At 39.8% G+C, this 16,546-nt stretch overlaps 1 protein-coding gene across 2 annotated transcripts in view; it reads right to left on the minus strand.

Moving 5' to 3' along the window:
* piezo2a (piezo-type mechanosensitive ion channel component 2a) overlaps window positions 1-16,546 on the minus strand; it is a 136,949-nt gene that overhangs the window by 99,019 nt on the left and 21,384 nt on the right. For both annotated transcript variants that reach the window (XM_072679382.1, XM_072679381.1), the window contains exon 2: window positions 15,472-15,567. In XM_072679382.1, coding sequence (XP_072535483.1) covers window positions 15,472-15,567 — 96 coding nt within the window. The remainder of the gene's footprint in view (window positions 1-15,471; window positions 15,568-16,546) is intronic.

Raw genomic sequence — 16,546 nt, forward strand, 5'->3', positions numbered from 1 at the left:
TGTGTGGTGTTGCAATGCACAAAATAGCTGTGGGTGACGTTAATGTTGGTCTGTCACCTATGCAGTAAAAATGTCAAGGCATAGTTCAAATTTGTGAACAGCAAGGTGAACCAAGCCGAACTGCATGGCTTAGAAAACCATGGAATTCATTAGTGATAGGACAATAATCAAAGTAAACTCTGAGGGTCAAAAGGATATCCATGATTCAACGTCTATCCTAAGTCAAGGGAAATTATTTCATGAGAAAACAATTTGATGGCTTGTTTTTTTTCCAAATTTCAGAATATATCTCTCCTTTGAGGCAAGAGCAGTGTGGGAATCACTTCACCAATCATTAATACTCTGAGGTTTATGGTTTAATGGTAAGCCTAGATAAGCCTGTGTGTCTCATTCAATTAAAAATCAAACCTCATAAGGTACATCAGCATTTAAAGCAATATCCAAAAGGTATTGGGGGAAGATCATTTTGTGTCCCTATGGAGCCCCAATAAAAATGATTCTTCTACACATTCAGTCGCTGTTCAGTTGATAAACATCATTCAATTTATATATACAGCTTTATTCTAAACACATAAGTCAGCAAAAGCCAATGGTTAGTTTTTAATATTGTATAAAAATTATTGGTGGTAAATTATTTTCTATAAAAGAAGGACAAAAGAAATCCAGCATTTTCCTGTAGGAGGAACAGGGGGTCAAAAATGTAGGGCAAATTGGTTAAAAATAACCAAACCAAAAAGAATTTAAGAAAATGTCATGTAATGTTAATGTACCAGTTTGGTACTGGTTATGTAGCACCATATGTTCACACAGAATATTATATATAAAGGCAGCTGGTATTTTTAGATTGTTTAGAAAAAGAAAAAAAAGCAGAAGACTGCAATAATGAAAGGAATGACTTGTCTATGGACATGGCATTGGAATTAAAAGGCTGCAGAGGGATTAGTGTGTTCTGTACCAAACCAGCAACTCTTCATGACAGTTTATTTGTTTGTTTAAAATTCTGCACAGGACAAACACTGGTCTTTTGAGCAAATATAGCAGACCCCACACGCTTATGATAAATGTGATGTGATGCCTAGCCTATAAAAGTAAATACAAACTACTTTTTACACTAAAATAAACATCACTATGTTGTACAGAGCAGGATACCACAGCATACTTTTAATTTGATGTCAGAATGGAGAAAGTAGCGGTACTACAGGTAAAACTGAAAGAGCTGAAATTTCCAAAACTAAAGTTAAAATAAAAACGAAAAGATTTAGAACAAGAACAAGATCCTCCAATCAGATTAACAGATTCTTAGACAGAAGGTAAAGCACCACTGGTGTTTCTGTACAACCGTTCACTGTGATAAAATTACTCAACACTGTGGATCTGAGAGGTTGTGGATCTGCTGATCCGATATTGGTAAAGAATTGACACACTATACACTGAATCGTCTAAAATTATATATAGTTGTTGATGCATCTGTGTTATTTTCTGTTCAATATGAGTTACATAAAGATATTGGGACACCTGCTTATTCATAGTTTCTTATGAAATCAAGGCTATTTAAAAAAGGGCTGATTCTGCTTTTGTTGGAGTAACTGTCTCAGAGTCTCTCTAGATTGTGGAGCATTGCTGTGAGGATTTGATTGCCTTCAATGACAAAAGTGTTTGTTAGCTCAGAATGCTGGATTATCACTGCTCTACCTCATCCCAACTCCCCAACTCATCTCAAAAGTATTGGATGGAGCACCACTATTATTCCAGAGAACACAATTCCACTGCTTATGCTCCTCTAGCCCACACCTGACATTAGGCATAGCACCAATGGGTTCATATTTATCTGCCCCAGAGAATGTATTCTATTGGTAATACTTTTCTACAGAGACTAGACAAGCTATATATATATATATAGGTTTACGTACTTTGGGAAATAAATGCACTGGTGTAATGTGTGTGTCTGATTTAAATGAGGTCAATGCATAACTTTTGTCAGTGATGTGGTCACTGCATGAAGTGTGATTGAAAGCGTGGCTTTGCGTTCGAGTGTGGCTAGACGAAGGAGGCGGTCAAACCACAGACACTGTGCAGAGCAGCGCTCTTCTAAACACCACAAGAGCAGCACTTCTGTTCCTCTACCACAGGTAATGCCCCATGGGTCAACAAGCTGTCACACGCAGCTGCTCTACAATTACTTTTAAGAGTAGAGACTCATAAATAATCCACTGACTAAAACCTCCATGGTAGCGGCTTTCGGAGTAATATACATAAGGGAAACACTCAAACAGGGTTGGGTAGATTCAAATCACAAGCAGATTTACGCTTCTCTTGTTCTCTGACCAACTTTAAGACTATGTGTCATACCTCCAATTCCATTTCTAGGGGGTTGTTAAAAGTAAAGGTTTCAAATTGGTTCTTGGCTTGGGTGTAATGTTTGAGGAAAACTAAGAAAAAGTTAGTTACTATACACTATATGAACAAAAGTTGTGGGACACCTACTCATTCACTGTTTCTTACGTTATCAAAAAAGAGGCGATCCTGCTTCTGTTGGAGTAAAATGTATCTACTGTATAAGGACAGATTTTGGAGCATTGCTGTAAGGATTTGATTGCATTCAGAGACTAGAGCCTTAGTGAGGTCAGGATGTTGGATGATCTACACCCCACCTCATCCCCAACTCCTAAACTCATCCCCACTGCTCCACAGCTTATTGCTGTGGGGTGTTATACCCTTCTAGCCCACACCTGGCATTAGGCATGGTGCCAACAGGTTCATGTTTATCTACTCCGGACAGTCCTATCCTATTATATACCCTTGATTTTGGAATACTTCTCTATAGGGACTAGACAAGCTATATGTATTTGCACATGTGTGTCAGCAATAGATGCACTTCACATTCAGCTGTGTAGCTGCAGACCAGTCAAAGTGCTCATGCTAACCTCTGTCCACCAGCAAAAGTGAGTCTGGTGAGTCAGCAGGTCTGGGTTAGACTTTTGCGCAATGGAAGAAGGTGGCCTGGTCTCATGAGTCCTGTCTTCTTTTATGCAACATTTACTGTACCTATGGGGTGGGCTGGAGCAGCATTAGGTCCTCGACGGATCCATCTCACAACTGACTCAAGATGCTAACATCTTGGTGCCAGATACCACAGAACCTTCAGATGTCTTGTAGAGTGAGAGAGATGTTATGGTGGCACACGGAACATCATCAGCAAATTAGGCAGGTTTTGGCTCATCAGTGTATGTCTGTGTACCTATATTTAAGTCCTCTCATGGATCTTTTATTATTTGTATTGTTTGTGATCCATTTCACCTTTATCTTTACACAGACTGTGTAAACACACTGACGCTGGCCTACAAAGCCAAGAATGAACCAGCCCCTCTGTACTTGATGGCAATGGTCAAACGCCAATCTGTACCAAGAGTCCTCCAAGCTCTACACGCCACTCCAAGTATTTCTCAGATTGACCCACCATCCTTTACGATCAACAGAAGACAACCATCCAGAATGTTCACTGTCTTCAAATGTCGACTGAAGACCCACCTCTTCCAAGAGTACTTAGGCAAAGTGCAGTGTATGTTGAGCGTATGGACTCAGGTATCCGTACTGGTGTTTGTATTTGGCAGCATCTAGCCTTGGGTATCTTTTGGATCCTAGTCTATACAAACTAGCCAAGGATATTTTTTTTGAGTAAACAGTGAAGCACTTTTGTAAGTCGCTCTGTAAGAGCATCTGCCAAATGCCGTAAATGTAAATGTTGGTTCTTTGATTTTCATAAATCCATGAGCAGGCCTGATTTTAAAAGATTCAATACAATCAAATACAATTGGTCACACAAAGCATGTTTTTGAAAATCTACATCAACGCCTCAAAAGTCTTTTCTTCCTAGATGAAGTAGCCTAACACATTAGGTTTTGTGCCTTTGCCCAAAAAACGACAGCGATATTAAGCCAAATGGATTACACAGCTACATCGTTCTGCTGAGTAAAATAAATAATGATGTTATACAATTCACAACCTTTAACAAACCTGGCACTCAGCTTCTGCCCTTCAAAAAGCAATAACATGTAAGCGTGTGTCTCTATTAATGCTTTAACACCTACTGGTAATCATATTCCAATCACGGCAGAAATGTGAAAAGCCCGTATTGCACTTTGCCAAGCTGGGCCTGCCAAGGTGTCATGCTTATTACAATGGTTTACTGTTGAGAAAATGTTTTACAGGCCTCGTCAAGCAACACTGTTTTTATTGTTCATTTTTATTATTCATTTTGGCTTTGTCTATGACTAGAAAGCATTTTATTTACAACAGGACTTAAGAGAGCAAATCAATTGTTAGTCTAAATCCAACACCGCAGCCAGAAGCTTAGCCATGCAATGGTCTATGAATTATGTCCTGTAAATTACTGAGTAGGAGCTGTAACTGAGAAAAATACACAAAGCTAAATATTTAGTGGCTGTGTATCAGTACCATCATCTTAGACAAGGTATTATAGCACTGCTTCATCAGTTAAAGTCTCAACTAATAACAAACAAATACAAAAAAGCTAATAAACACATTCCTAGTCATTATTACAGCAGAGTACATGAACATGTGTTGATGATGACCTCAAGCAGGGAGAGTGAAGAACTGGATAGTAAAGGCATGAGAGATACAGCAGTAAAATGTCTTTAAAAACACTGAGGATAAACCCATGAGCTGCTGGAGGCCCGTCCTGGCACAGGAAGCTGAAATATGGACCAGATGTGTTTGTGATGTCGGGGAGCAAGGACAAAGGAGGTTGTGTTAGTACGTTCCCAATGGCTCACCATTTGGGCAACAGTCTCTTATTGCGTTTTCCCCTGAAGGGCTACTTCATCCATTCGGTGATGATTGAAAAGATTTCTGTGTTCGGATCCAGCATTACCTTGCTTAGACCTTCTGAAAACACATCCATGCGGATCATAAGGAAGAACACTTGTTCTATGAATCTCCTTTTAGGTGCCAAAGCCCAAACAGTGTTATCCTGAATTCTGGAGTTTCATCATCTGAATAGTATTTAAAGATTGCTCCTTTGTGACTCAGCTTTGCCAAAACCCGAAGAAGGCTGGTTGGGTCATTTAAAAAGGTACCCTCCTGTTTTGTAACTTGGCTTCTGTTGATGAACATAAGTTGGGATGTGTTTGGAGGCAATAATAAAGACGCCGGGTCTGTTCATACTGCCATTGATCTTGTAAGAAAAGCTTTTAACAAAGACACATCACTGATGGCCAGAGGAAGCCCAGCGTCAGTCATCTGGTAATCCTATCATGGCCTGTGCAAGCTTTTACCGCTACTGGCGTACGTGGAATAACTCATCTGACATTCAATACTGTCCGTGCAACGCAGGAGAGAGCCAAACAAAATCAGATGAACTGTAAAATGTTGCTCCGCAGGGAGAAGCTCTCATGCAGCGATTAAAATAATTGATTTGAATCAATTCATTCTTGGACTGCGACCATTTCTAGAGGGGGCCCAAGTGAAGAAGTTCAGGACAGCTGCAAATGAATGTAGCTTTTCATATTAATAGTGAAGACACAATGTTTACAAAACCCTACGCTGTGTTTTCAGTTCCCACGCTGCACTGCAGTCCTTGTCATTTTTCTTTTTTTTTTTTAACCTTTATTTGCATTTTCAGTTTATAGTCTTTTTAAGGACTATATATAGTCACTGTCACGCAAAAGCCTTGTACCTCCAAAAACAGAAACTTTACAGAAGAAGAAAAAACTTTATTATGTTTCAATAGACGTCAAAGTAAACATATTTTATTCCAGGTCATTTTTGAACATTCCTGTTGGTCCACTCATCATAAAAAGTCTACATGTGTCAAAAAGTGAAAAACATCAAAGATTGACATATAATCTATTGTGTGACAATATTCTATATATTTTTTTTCAGTTTAAGTTTAATTAGTATCAATTTTAGTTTTTAGTATTACTGCAAATACACTATTATTATTGTAGTATCATTTACTATTGTTTAGACTAGAACTCTACATTTAGCATTTTCTGCGTTTTCCCCAGCATTTCAGCTTAGTTTTATTGAGTAAAAATGTATTATAATCTGGACAGGACTTCCCACACACACTTTCTCTTTCTGCATGGCAAGGTTTTTTAGTTATGCTAGGTAACCAGTCTGCTCAGCAAAGTGACACAGTACTATTTCCCAATATACTGTGTTTCTTATCATTTCAACTTGGACTCCTTCTGGACTCACTTTTACCTCTGATTAGTTTGTTTATATGTTTGTTTTTTTTCATTTATTTTACAACAAACTGAAGATGGGAAATATTAGATATTGTGCTTACATGTAAGATCCAGATCAAGATTTTATCAGCAATCTTAATGCAGCAATCCCCTTCAATCACTTCTGTGTGGTATATCCTTTCCTCAGCCACTACCCAAAACTCCCCTTCCATGGATAATTAGGGACCCACAGCAGACAGCAAAGGCATTCCTGAAGATCAGCCCCCCAAAACATTAAAGGCCAAGGTGTCTGCCTGAGATACCAAGAACTCAGACTCAGCACAAGGCCATAAAATGAAAGGCATTTTGCCATAAAAGCGTTGGTTTAGCATAGAGGGTAACAGCGCTGCCTTACCCGTGTGAGACTAGGGCTAGGCAAGCACACAGCTCTACACCATTAAGAGTCCTTCAGCCAGACTCCTAATTCTAAATTCTCCTACCTGTGCTACATTATTCAAATGCAAGCCTCTTTGGATGAAGGTGTCAGCTAAATGCTGTTAACATAAAAGTAAAAGCTCTAATGAGCCAGAAACCATTAAACTGCATCTGACTCATAGCTCCAACATACATATACAACACAAACACTCATGCTTTATTACATAGCTACTACAACTTCAGCCAAGTCTTTTAGTAAACCTGATTTGTGATCACAATACAGCTTAATGCTAAACTATTAATTAACTATTATTAACTATTAACGGACTATTAACAGTAAGCCAAGAGGTCAATTTAACTAACTAACTAACTAAATAAATAAATAAATAAATAAATAAATAAATAAATAAAAACCCTGAAAGTACAGCATGTAAAATGACGCAGACTGCACACTCCATTTCTTGGAAAAGAGAGGCAGCATGAGGCAGACTCATTAATTAAACTAAACTAATGCATTAACATTTCCTTTTTAAAACACACTAAATGTATTATACTGTCAAGTCTTTAGAGCCACTCAGGCTCCGGTTACACATGAACTTATCAGCTTCTTTATTTCCCTAACAATGCAGTAACAGTCCCCTCTCCACGAGACCATATTTTTTTGGCTGCATAAGCTAACTTCCCCAACATGTGAGACTAAAGAGGAACACCCTGCAATACAGCATGAGGAAGGTTTCCTCGCTTCATCCTAATGAAGTCTGACAGAATTTAATGTTCATTTTTAAGATCTCCTTTTCTTTTCATTCTATCTATCAAACGTGGGACGCTAATTTTGTCTGGATGAGTTTGAAATCATATAAAAATTGAGCCTGACATAAAATATGGCGTTTGAATCCAGTAAAAGGAGACATACACACTCATACAGCCCTTAATTAGATTTTATGATGTGACTCACAGCTGAGATATGTGCTCTTCTTGAAGTGTGCGAGTGTGTGTGTGTGTGTGTGTGTGTGTGTGTGATTGAGGGAGAGGGAGAGAGAGACTGAGGGGGAGGCAGACAATTGCTAACAAAGACCCACTGCTTTCCTAAGTCCCAAACTGAACGCTCTAAAGGACAAGGCGATTCCACTGTGTTTGGAGGCACAATGGAGGATACTTTGAATTCTTCCTAAAATTCCTCTACTGCTTATTTTTAGCAAAGAAATGCTTCTTATTTTCCTTCTTCTTCTTCCAGATGTGCTTCCTCCAGACTATCCATTTAAAGCTGAACTTTTACAGATTTTTGTGAAACTGAATATGTAAACGTACGAATCGTGAAACCTCGCATAAACGACTGAAACTACACTACATGTCCAAATGTTTGTGGACATCCCTTCTAATGCATTCAGCTACTTGAAGTTGCACCCATTTCTGACATAGATGTTCAAATGCACACACACACACACAGCGTGTCTAGCCCCTGTAGAGAAATACTGCCAAAAGAATAGGACTCTCTGAAGCAGATAAACATTAACCTAATGGCACCATGCCTAATGCCATGTGAAGGCTTGAGCAGCATTAAGCACCCAATATCTAGCAGGAAGCCTTCTTCCCGGGACAGTAGAGACAGTTACTCCAACAAAAGAAGGGTAAACTTTTTTTTTAAACCCTTGATTTCAGAAGAAACCATTAATGAGCAGGTGTCCCAATACTTTTGTCCATATAAAAGAAAAAAAGAGTTCTATAGAGAGTATTTGGTTCCTCAAATAATCTTTTAAATGGACAGCTCTCAGTGATTTTTTTAGATTGCTTAAAGCTGGACTAGATGATTTTGGAAGCTGGGTTTTGAAAAACCTAACTCGGTAAAAAATACCACCTCCTACTTTCCGAAACCACACCCTCTAAACACATGAACTCTACCGGCCTGACCAGTCACAGAGATTGTTGGAGAGAGCTGTGCATTGCAGTGGGGTGTGGTGGTCTCGTAAATCAATGCTTCCAATCTGTTAAAATTAAAGAAGCTCATACCTACAAATAAACACCAATAAGACTCATCACCTCGTTTGTAAACTTCCTGTTCAACGCCAGTATAGACTAATATAAGATAAATACAATCACACCACACTCACTTCAAACTACAGTGCAAACATCATTGAACATAAACACAAAAGTATTGGGACACCTTTTCATTCATTGTTTTTTCTGAAATCAAGGCAATTAAAATTGACTTGATTCAGCTTTTGTTGGAGTAACAGTCTCTACTGTCCAGAGAAGAAGGCTTTTTACTAGATTTTGGAGCATTACTGTGAGGATTGGATTGCATTCAGCGACAAGAGTGTTAGTGAGGTCATGATGTTGGATGATTACCACCCCACCTTATCCTCAACTCTCTAACTCATTCCAAAATTATTAGATGGAGCACCAACCATCATTCCAGGGAACATAGTTCCACCGCTCCACAGCTCAATCTGCCTGGCATTAGGCATGGAGATAATAGGTTCATGTTTATCTGCCCCAGAGAGTCCAATTCTATTTGCGGTACTTATCTACACAGACTAGATAAGCTGTGTCTGAGCATTTGCACATCTGTGTCAGCAATGGGTGCTGAGTGCATTCATTAGAAGGAATGTCCACAAACATTTGGACATATAGTGTCGTAGATTTGGTCCGTTTCATTGTGCATTTTTAAATGAAATAAAAAGTCTTGACCAGAACAGTTTTCCCACCCAGAACAAGAATGGTTTAGAAACGATCGCAGATGACTAAGCTGACCTGAAATCAGTAGGACTCAACAGAACGTAAGGTTCCCTCTCTTGTAAGGCTGATGAATCATCATCTTCCTGAGGAAGTGCTGCAAAGCCTGGCTTACGGAGAACCACGAGGGCTGGGGTCCCTCTCCAACGACCTCTCCATTCTGCTCTGTTTCCTCAGGAAGCCATCTTGTCTCCTGCATTCCCTCAAGCGGACGGATTACGTTTGTTTTGAAAAGAGACTTGTGGGCGGCCTTGCAGTCTAGCGTTACCATCTTCCTCCTTTCATGATGGGAAAGTCCGAATGGTCATTCTGTTTACAGATCAAAATGTTTTCTGGAAGTGGGAGTGCAATGTTTCTCATGTCAAACTGACTTTTGCTTAAGCTGGAAAGCTGATAAGATGATGATTGTATCTGCATCTTTTCTCCTCCTCTGGGTGAAAATTGCACTCTCTTGGACTCTGGCTGCTGATGGCAAAGCAGCAAGGCCCGGGATTCACACCTGCCATGGGCCATAGTGGAATTGATGTTAAATTTATAAAGCTTATTTTACCTCTGATACCTCTGTAAAATAACCGCATGTTATAAAGCAAGGACTCTTGAAATTTACATTACTTTAGGTTAAGTAAGTTAAGCTCAGTGCTTAACTTTGCATCATTTTGTTGATGTCACTGGATTCTGTGTCATTTCAGCTAATTAAACGGACTTGAAAACTTGAAGACTTTTGCTTAAGCTGGAAAGCTGGAAAGCTGATAAGATGATGATCCTGTCAGTTTACAATACTCACAATACATCAGATCAGTTCCTACATATGAATCCGCATTTGTATCTGCATCTTATCTCCTCTGTCTTTAGTTCAACTGAATTCTCAAATGTTAATCAAGGACAAGATGGTTAAGACCAGCAGCCTGGGGTAGCAGCCTGGTTAGATGGACACACCAAAATACACTCTTAGAAATTAAGGCTCTTTGGAATGGCATCATTTTTGCTTTTCTAAAAAATCTTTCAACTTCAGATTCTTCAGGGGCCCAAATGTAATTCTTCTACAGCACTGTGGGAGACCTTCATTGTTTCACAGTGTAACCTTCGACCAGCTGGACCCTGCACCATATATCACCATCATTTTTACTTCAATTGTACCCAAGCACATATTATCACCCTACTGCAGTTTAGCCTCAGGAGAGAAGAAAGAGCTTTGGCTTTATAATTAATGGTCAACATCTGCCTGTGGTGACGCAAGGGCCAGCTAAGGTGCACCGACAGAGCTTGACTCACTCCTTTCCTGCTCTACTGGAGGGTCATAACTAAACAAACACCCGCACTGAGAAGCCACTAGCTGAACAAAGCCACAGGCTCTGTCGGTCTATTGCCTGACATAAATGTAGTGCTTCACACCCTTCAGGGTGAAGGTGTCCAGCAGATGACTGCTTAAAGGTCTGTCAGAGTAATTTAAGATGTTGGGGTTATATGTTGTAAAATGTGGCATGAAGTGAATTGTGGTGAAGATAGAATGATTGGGTAGAACAGATAATGGCAAATGCAAGTCATGTTAATGCAGCTGCAATGCTAAAAAAGTCACACTGAATTTATGATTTAAATGTTTTTCTCCTGGGTGGTCTTTGGTGCTATGTCACAGCCCAAACCACATTGGGTTCCTCAAATAAGCTTTTAATTGGGAGACTCTGGTCTCAGCAACTCAGTCAAATTCTCACTGAAAATGATTATGTAAAGAACTGTATATTAAAAGAAAATCTTTAGGGATCCAAAAGTGTTTTTATCTTGGATATTACATCATAAGGAGTGTATCCACATGCGGAAACTTAAGACTTGTTGCATTTAGTTATGTTGACCAATGGGTCAACCAATCACCCAAGCTGTTGACTCTCAGAAACTTGTTGGACAGACATCTTCCTGCACCTCTTCAAGAGTTTTTTTTGATGGTGGTACACCTTTTTTATAATTATAATTGTCTGTCAGTAAAAAGGTGCATTAACAGTCTGTTCCTATATTACTTTTTTATTCATTTATTTTAAATACTTTGTCACCCCCCCCTCCCCTTTTTTTCCCCAATTTGGTACTGCCAATTAATCCACTCCATTGTAGCTCCCCCTAGCACTTACAATGCAGCTGGCACGCTTGGAGGAAAGCGCCAGGTCCCCAGGTCTGTAACACCAGCTAACAGACGGCCAACACCGCTTTAAGAGTAATGAGGGGTGAAAACAGCCAATTGCACTCTCTTTGACTCTGGCTGCTGATGGCAAAGCAGCAAGGCCCGGGATTCACACTTGCCATGGGCCATAGTGGAATTGATGTTAAATTTTCAAAGCTTATTTAACTTCTGTTACCTCTGTAAAATAACAGCACGTTGTAAAGCAAGGACTCTCAAAATTTACATTACTTTAGTAGCTCAGTGCTTAACTTTGCATCATTTTGTTGAGGTCACTGGATTTTGTGTCATTTCAGCTTATTAAACGGACTTCTAAATTAGGGGTGTTCTAAAACCTCTCATAGGTAACACTGCTATTCACTAATGTTGCTCAGAGTTGTTGTACTGTTAAGGATGTGCACAGTAGTGCACTGATGAGGGGGAATCGCATGGAGAGCAAGATCTGCAGAAGCAGATGCAGAAAGGAAACGCCTCTGCCCGCTCAGTCCAGCTCAGCCCAGCCCAGTCCAACACAGTCAGCTGTGAACAGGTTACCTTCTGACCCTCAGTCACTAACATATTTCTCAACTTGTCAAAGTGCATCCAACCCTAAGGACAGCACTAAGCTTCTTTTAATATAGTGATATAGTGAGAACACAGTAAAGACAGAGAAAGCTCCAACGTCTAAGGATTTCACCAGCCAAATGAAAAACCATGCCGTACATTTCTTTTAATGACTTTGGAAGTGTGTTGCTGTAAGTTGTGTTTTACCACAGAGATCTGGGGCTTTTTAAGTCATAGGCTCGAAAGTCAGAATTCAAAATCCACAGCCTTTACAGTTTAGCTATGAAACAACATGAGATTGTATAAACATAACCGTTCATATTTGTTTTTGGTGTTAATTTGATGTTTAGTTTTAGAAGAGAGACTTTTGTTAATGTAAAACCTCTGGACCAATCAGTCTTGTTATTCAACCAATCAGAAAGTAAAAATTATTGGAAAATTTAATTAATGATTGAAAAATTAGGTCAGTAAAGGTCATTTGTTTAAATAATGACCTGTTTCATCAGCTGAAACAAATAGTTTGGGTAAAAAAACATTTTTTTTTATAAATGTAACAAAATGTTACAAAAGCCCAAACATCTTCATTTGCATAACTACAATACTGTCATAATTAACATCAGTTTTATAGGCCCTAAAACAGAACCATGTGGGACTCCACCAGATATGCTAATCATTTGCCAAAAAAATCACAATAGCTTCTGCTTTAGGATTCATACCTTAATAATAAAAAATATAGGATTCAAGGGCTTAACTTTGTGATTAATTTTGAGACAAGTACACTAAATAAGGTGTACACCAATGAGGTGAGTATCAGCTTCCATTACTTCCATAGCTCTAGTACAAAACTAAAGCTCAAAACATCAGACACTAAACTTATGTAAGCTTAAGTGTTTGACTACACTTGGGGTGGGGTGAAATTTGTGTAAAATGTAACTAACGTTGGGAAGCTCCCTTTGGTTTAGATGATTAGCGGCACTTCTCCAAAAGGGTGATTCCGCAGATTCCTGGAATTTGATGACCTACGTGTTTCTACAGGCCTTAAAAAATGTGCTTCAGAGAAAGCAGAAGCAGCCGTGGCCACCTCAGGTGTTTCTAAGCCAGTCCTTCTAATACTATCCGTCAGGCAGTTGAACATCAGACACGAAGCTCTGTGGGTATGTCTGGAGAAAAAAAAGTTTTATTTAGGCTTGTCAAGAAAGTATCATTAATTTGGGATGTCTTGGATTGACTATAGAGATTTGTCTTGACTGAACATCTGTGCTGTAAACAGCTAATACCATACCATTATCGACAATCCATTCATCACTCAGCGTTGCTAGCTCATTTCCCTGATTTCCCTGCTTGGTTAAACACAGAAGCAGAAGAGTGATCTCACTCCACTTCCCCTAAACCTTCATATGACCAGATACTACTGAGACAAAATATACAACATTGCTCATTTCTGTTTATCAAAGTAATCCCATTGTCTTCCTATCATCACATTGCTCTGCAAGATTAGCAACTGTGCCTCTATGCAACATAGATGGCAGCTGGGCCTGAAGTCTAAGATTAAATTATGGAGATAAAGCTAAAAATAAATTAGGTGATAATCTAAACTAAAGATAAATTATGGGATAAGCTGAAGATAAGCTAAAGATAAATTATGGGATAAGTAGAAGATAGGCTACGGATGACCTATGGCTAAAATATGTATTTTGTATGTGTTTGCTTTATTATTGGAAGTAATTCATGTCTGGGAGGAGCCATGCTTCATGTTTCAGACTACAAGAGCAGCAATGTTGTGTTCGGACTAAAAGCTGAGTGGAGACGTTGGCTAAAAGCCAGAGTGCTGTCCTGCAGATAACACTTTGTTTCCCAACACTGAACCATGTCTATCTTCATGTTTGTGAAGGAGGAGCACATGCAGGTATGTTCTGTCTGAAAAATGAATAAACGCTCTCTTTACTAGGAGTAGCTTCGCTCTGAATCCGGCATACAGTGCACCAAAGTGGCCCGGGGTTCAAGCGGCGGGTGTGATGAGGCAATAGTTGAACTAGTGAACTGATGACACATGTGCGGGGGTGTCGGGGGGTGGAGAGCGGAGACACACACTGCATTCCTCTCCTGCTCGGACTCTCCTCCCCCTACATACAGCACTCAGTAGAGATGAAGTCTATGAGGTCTGAGTGTAAAAAAAGCTCTCACTACTCAACCTCTTAACCTGCAGACTTACAAATGATGCACTCGCTGTTTTAGTGAGTTTTTCATTTAGTGCAAAACCTTTACAGATACAGTCAAATTCCTCCTCCACCACAATCCATAGCTCTTAAAATTGTAATTCTCACATTGAGAGAGCAATTTCTTAAATGTACTTTGAAAAAAACTGAACAGCATTAAATTGAACAGACATGCGCTACATGTCCAAATTCTAAAGAACTCATTTACATTTACGGCATTTAGCTGACACTCTTATCCAGAGCGACTTACAAGGTTACTTGTATTACAGAGGTGGGCCAATGGAGTGTTAGGAGTCTTGCCCAAGGACTCTTATTAGTGTAGCGCAGCATAGTAACCTAGACCGGGAATCAAACCCCAGTCTCCCCCTTGGTGTGGTAGCTCACTGGCAGGTAGTGGTGTTATCTGTTGCACCACACCAGCAACTCAGCCACTTTTTAAGTTAAGCACTCATTGCTGACACAGATGTGCAAATGCTCACACACAGCTTGTCTAATCCCTGTCATAAAAAAAGTACTGCCAATAACACAGGACTAACTGGAACAGATAAATAGGAACCTGTTGGCACCATGTCTAATGCCAGGTGTGGGCTAGAGAGGTATAACGCCCCCCAGCATTGAGCTGTGGAGCAGTGGAATGATGGTTGGTGCTCCATCCAGTGTTTTTGGGATGAGTTGGGGAGTTGGGGATGAGGTATGGTGGTGATCCCATATCCAAGGAAAAAGGAAAAAACTTTTTTTATTCTGGGGCCAAATAACAGGGTTGTATAAGGGCATTCAGTTGAAGTTTTTGGCCCTGAACAAAGTCACATACCTTCTATGTAGAAATCAATTTAAAATACTGAACAAACCTTTATTTCTGTTTGTAATGTGAGAGCATTGTCAAAAAGGGATAAAAAAAAAGAAAAACAGGCAGTTCAGATGGTAGTTCTCTGGTAAGGCTTATGGTTCTAGCTGACATTAACCAGAACCTCAGTCAATGAAAAAAATAACATGTTAGCTCAAAAACTAACACCTTAGCTGTACTCATAACTCATCTGAAGAGGCAGCCTCTATCACTGAAGCCTCCTCCTTTTCCTCCTCAACTGGCAGGAAAACCCACGGTCTTAACCTGCAGGGGTTCAAAGCTTTGTCTCGGCTAATGAATGATAAATGAGTGAACGTGAGGCGTAGTCTTGTATGCAGAGCTTCTCACCTTGCATTGTTGTCTTTGTCGGCTCTGCAAACAGCGGGATTAGCAGGAGGTAGATGAGGTAGACGAAGGACAGCAAGTTGTACCGGAACAGACATGCTACAGCAAAACAAACAAAAAAAAGAAAGCAGAGAAAATGATGGTGAATGTTTTCCCCACAGACAAACAGCAGACGTCTTTAACACCAGGGAACATCAAACCCCTTAATACAGCAAAGCCTCTAATTAGAGATGGCAAGAAAAGCAGCAAATACCGAACACAGATTAAAAGACTGAGATCATACACAGTATCGAAGAAGCTCTCCAGGGCATTTAGCAGAGCAGGGTTAGCCAATAGGCCTGCTGCTGCTGCTAGGTCTGCACAGCACACGTGCAGTGTTTGACATTCAACACTGTTTGACAGCAGGCTTTTTTGCTGTGCAGCAAATGTTCAAACTCTCGAGCTTGAGCCAAAACAAGAATGAAAACTCCAATTTGTTGATGTCTGTTCCAAATAAAAATAATCACTGCAGAGATTACTTTGTATTACACAGATAAGACTGAGCGTCATTTCTGTTTTCCATCTTTGAAAACACACACATGTTCAGCAGGTTCAGGAAATATGACACGTTTGCAATGCTTGAGTCAAACTGATCAGCTTTTCAGACAATTCGTTTAAATTAAACACTAAATTTAAATGTCTTTTTAACTAAAATGTATATACCTCTGAGAAATGGGCCACCAGCCCATGCATTTTCAGTACAGTATATTTAAACTTACCACGATGTAATGCGCCACCACTGTTGCCTGGGGGTTGTGAGGTCAAATTTTAAGCCATGCCGCTTCGCCATCAGCAGCCAGAGTCTGAGAGAACACAATTGGCCATGTTCTCTAAGGGTGAATAGATGTTGCGCTCTCCCCTATTCACTCCTAAAGTGATGTTGGCCAGCACAGACGTCTGTTAGCTGGTGCATTTGGCATTTGTGTTTGCATACTTGCATTGAGTATGTTTCTGGCCTTACTGGTGCAACATGGAGTGTTTGCTCAGCCAGGGAAGGCAATCCTAGCCTGACACAGGGGAGAGCAGTATTTTTACACAC

This window comes from Salminus brasiliensis, chromosome 5 (assembly GCF_030463535.1).
Source record: "Salminus brasiliensis chromosome 5, fSalBra1.hap2, whole genome shotgun sequence".
NCBI classification, from domain to species: Eukaryota; Metazoa; Chordata; class Actinopteri; order Characiformes; family Bryconidae; genus Salminus; species Salminus brasiliensis.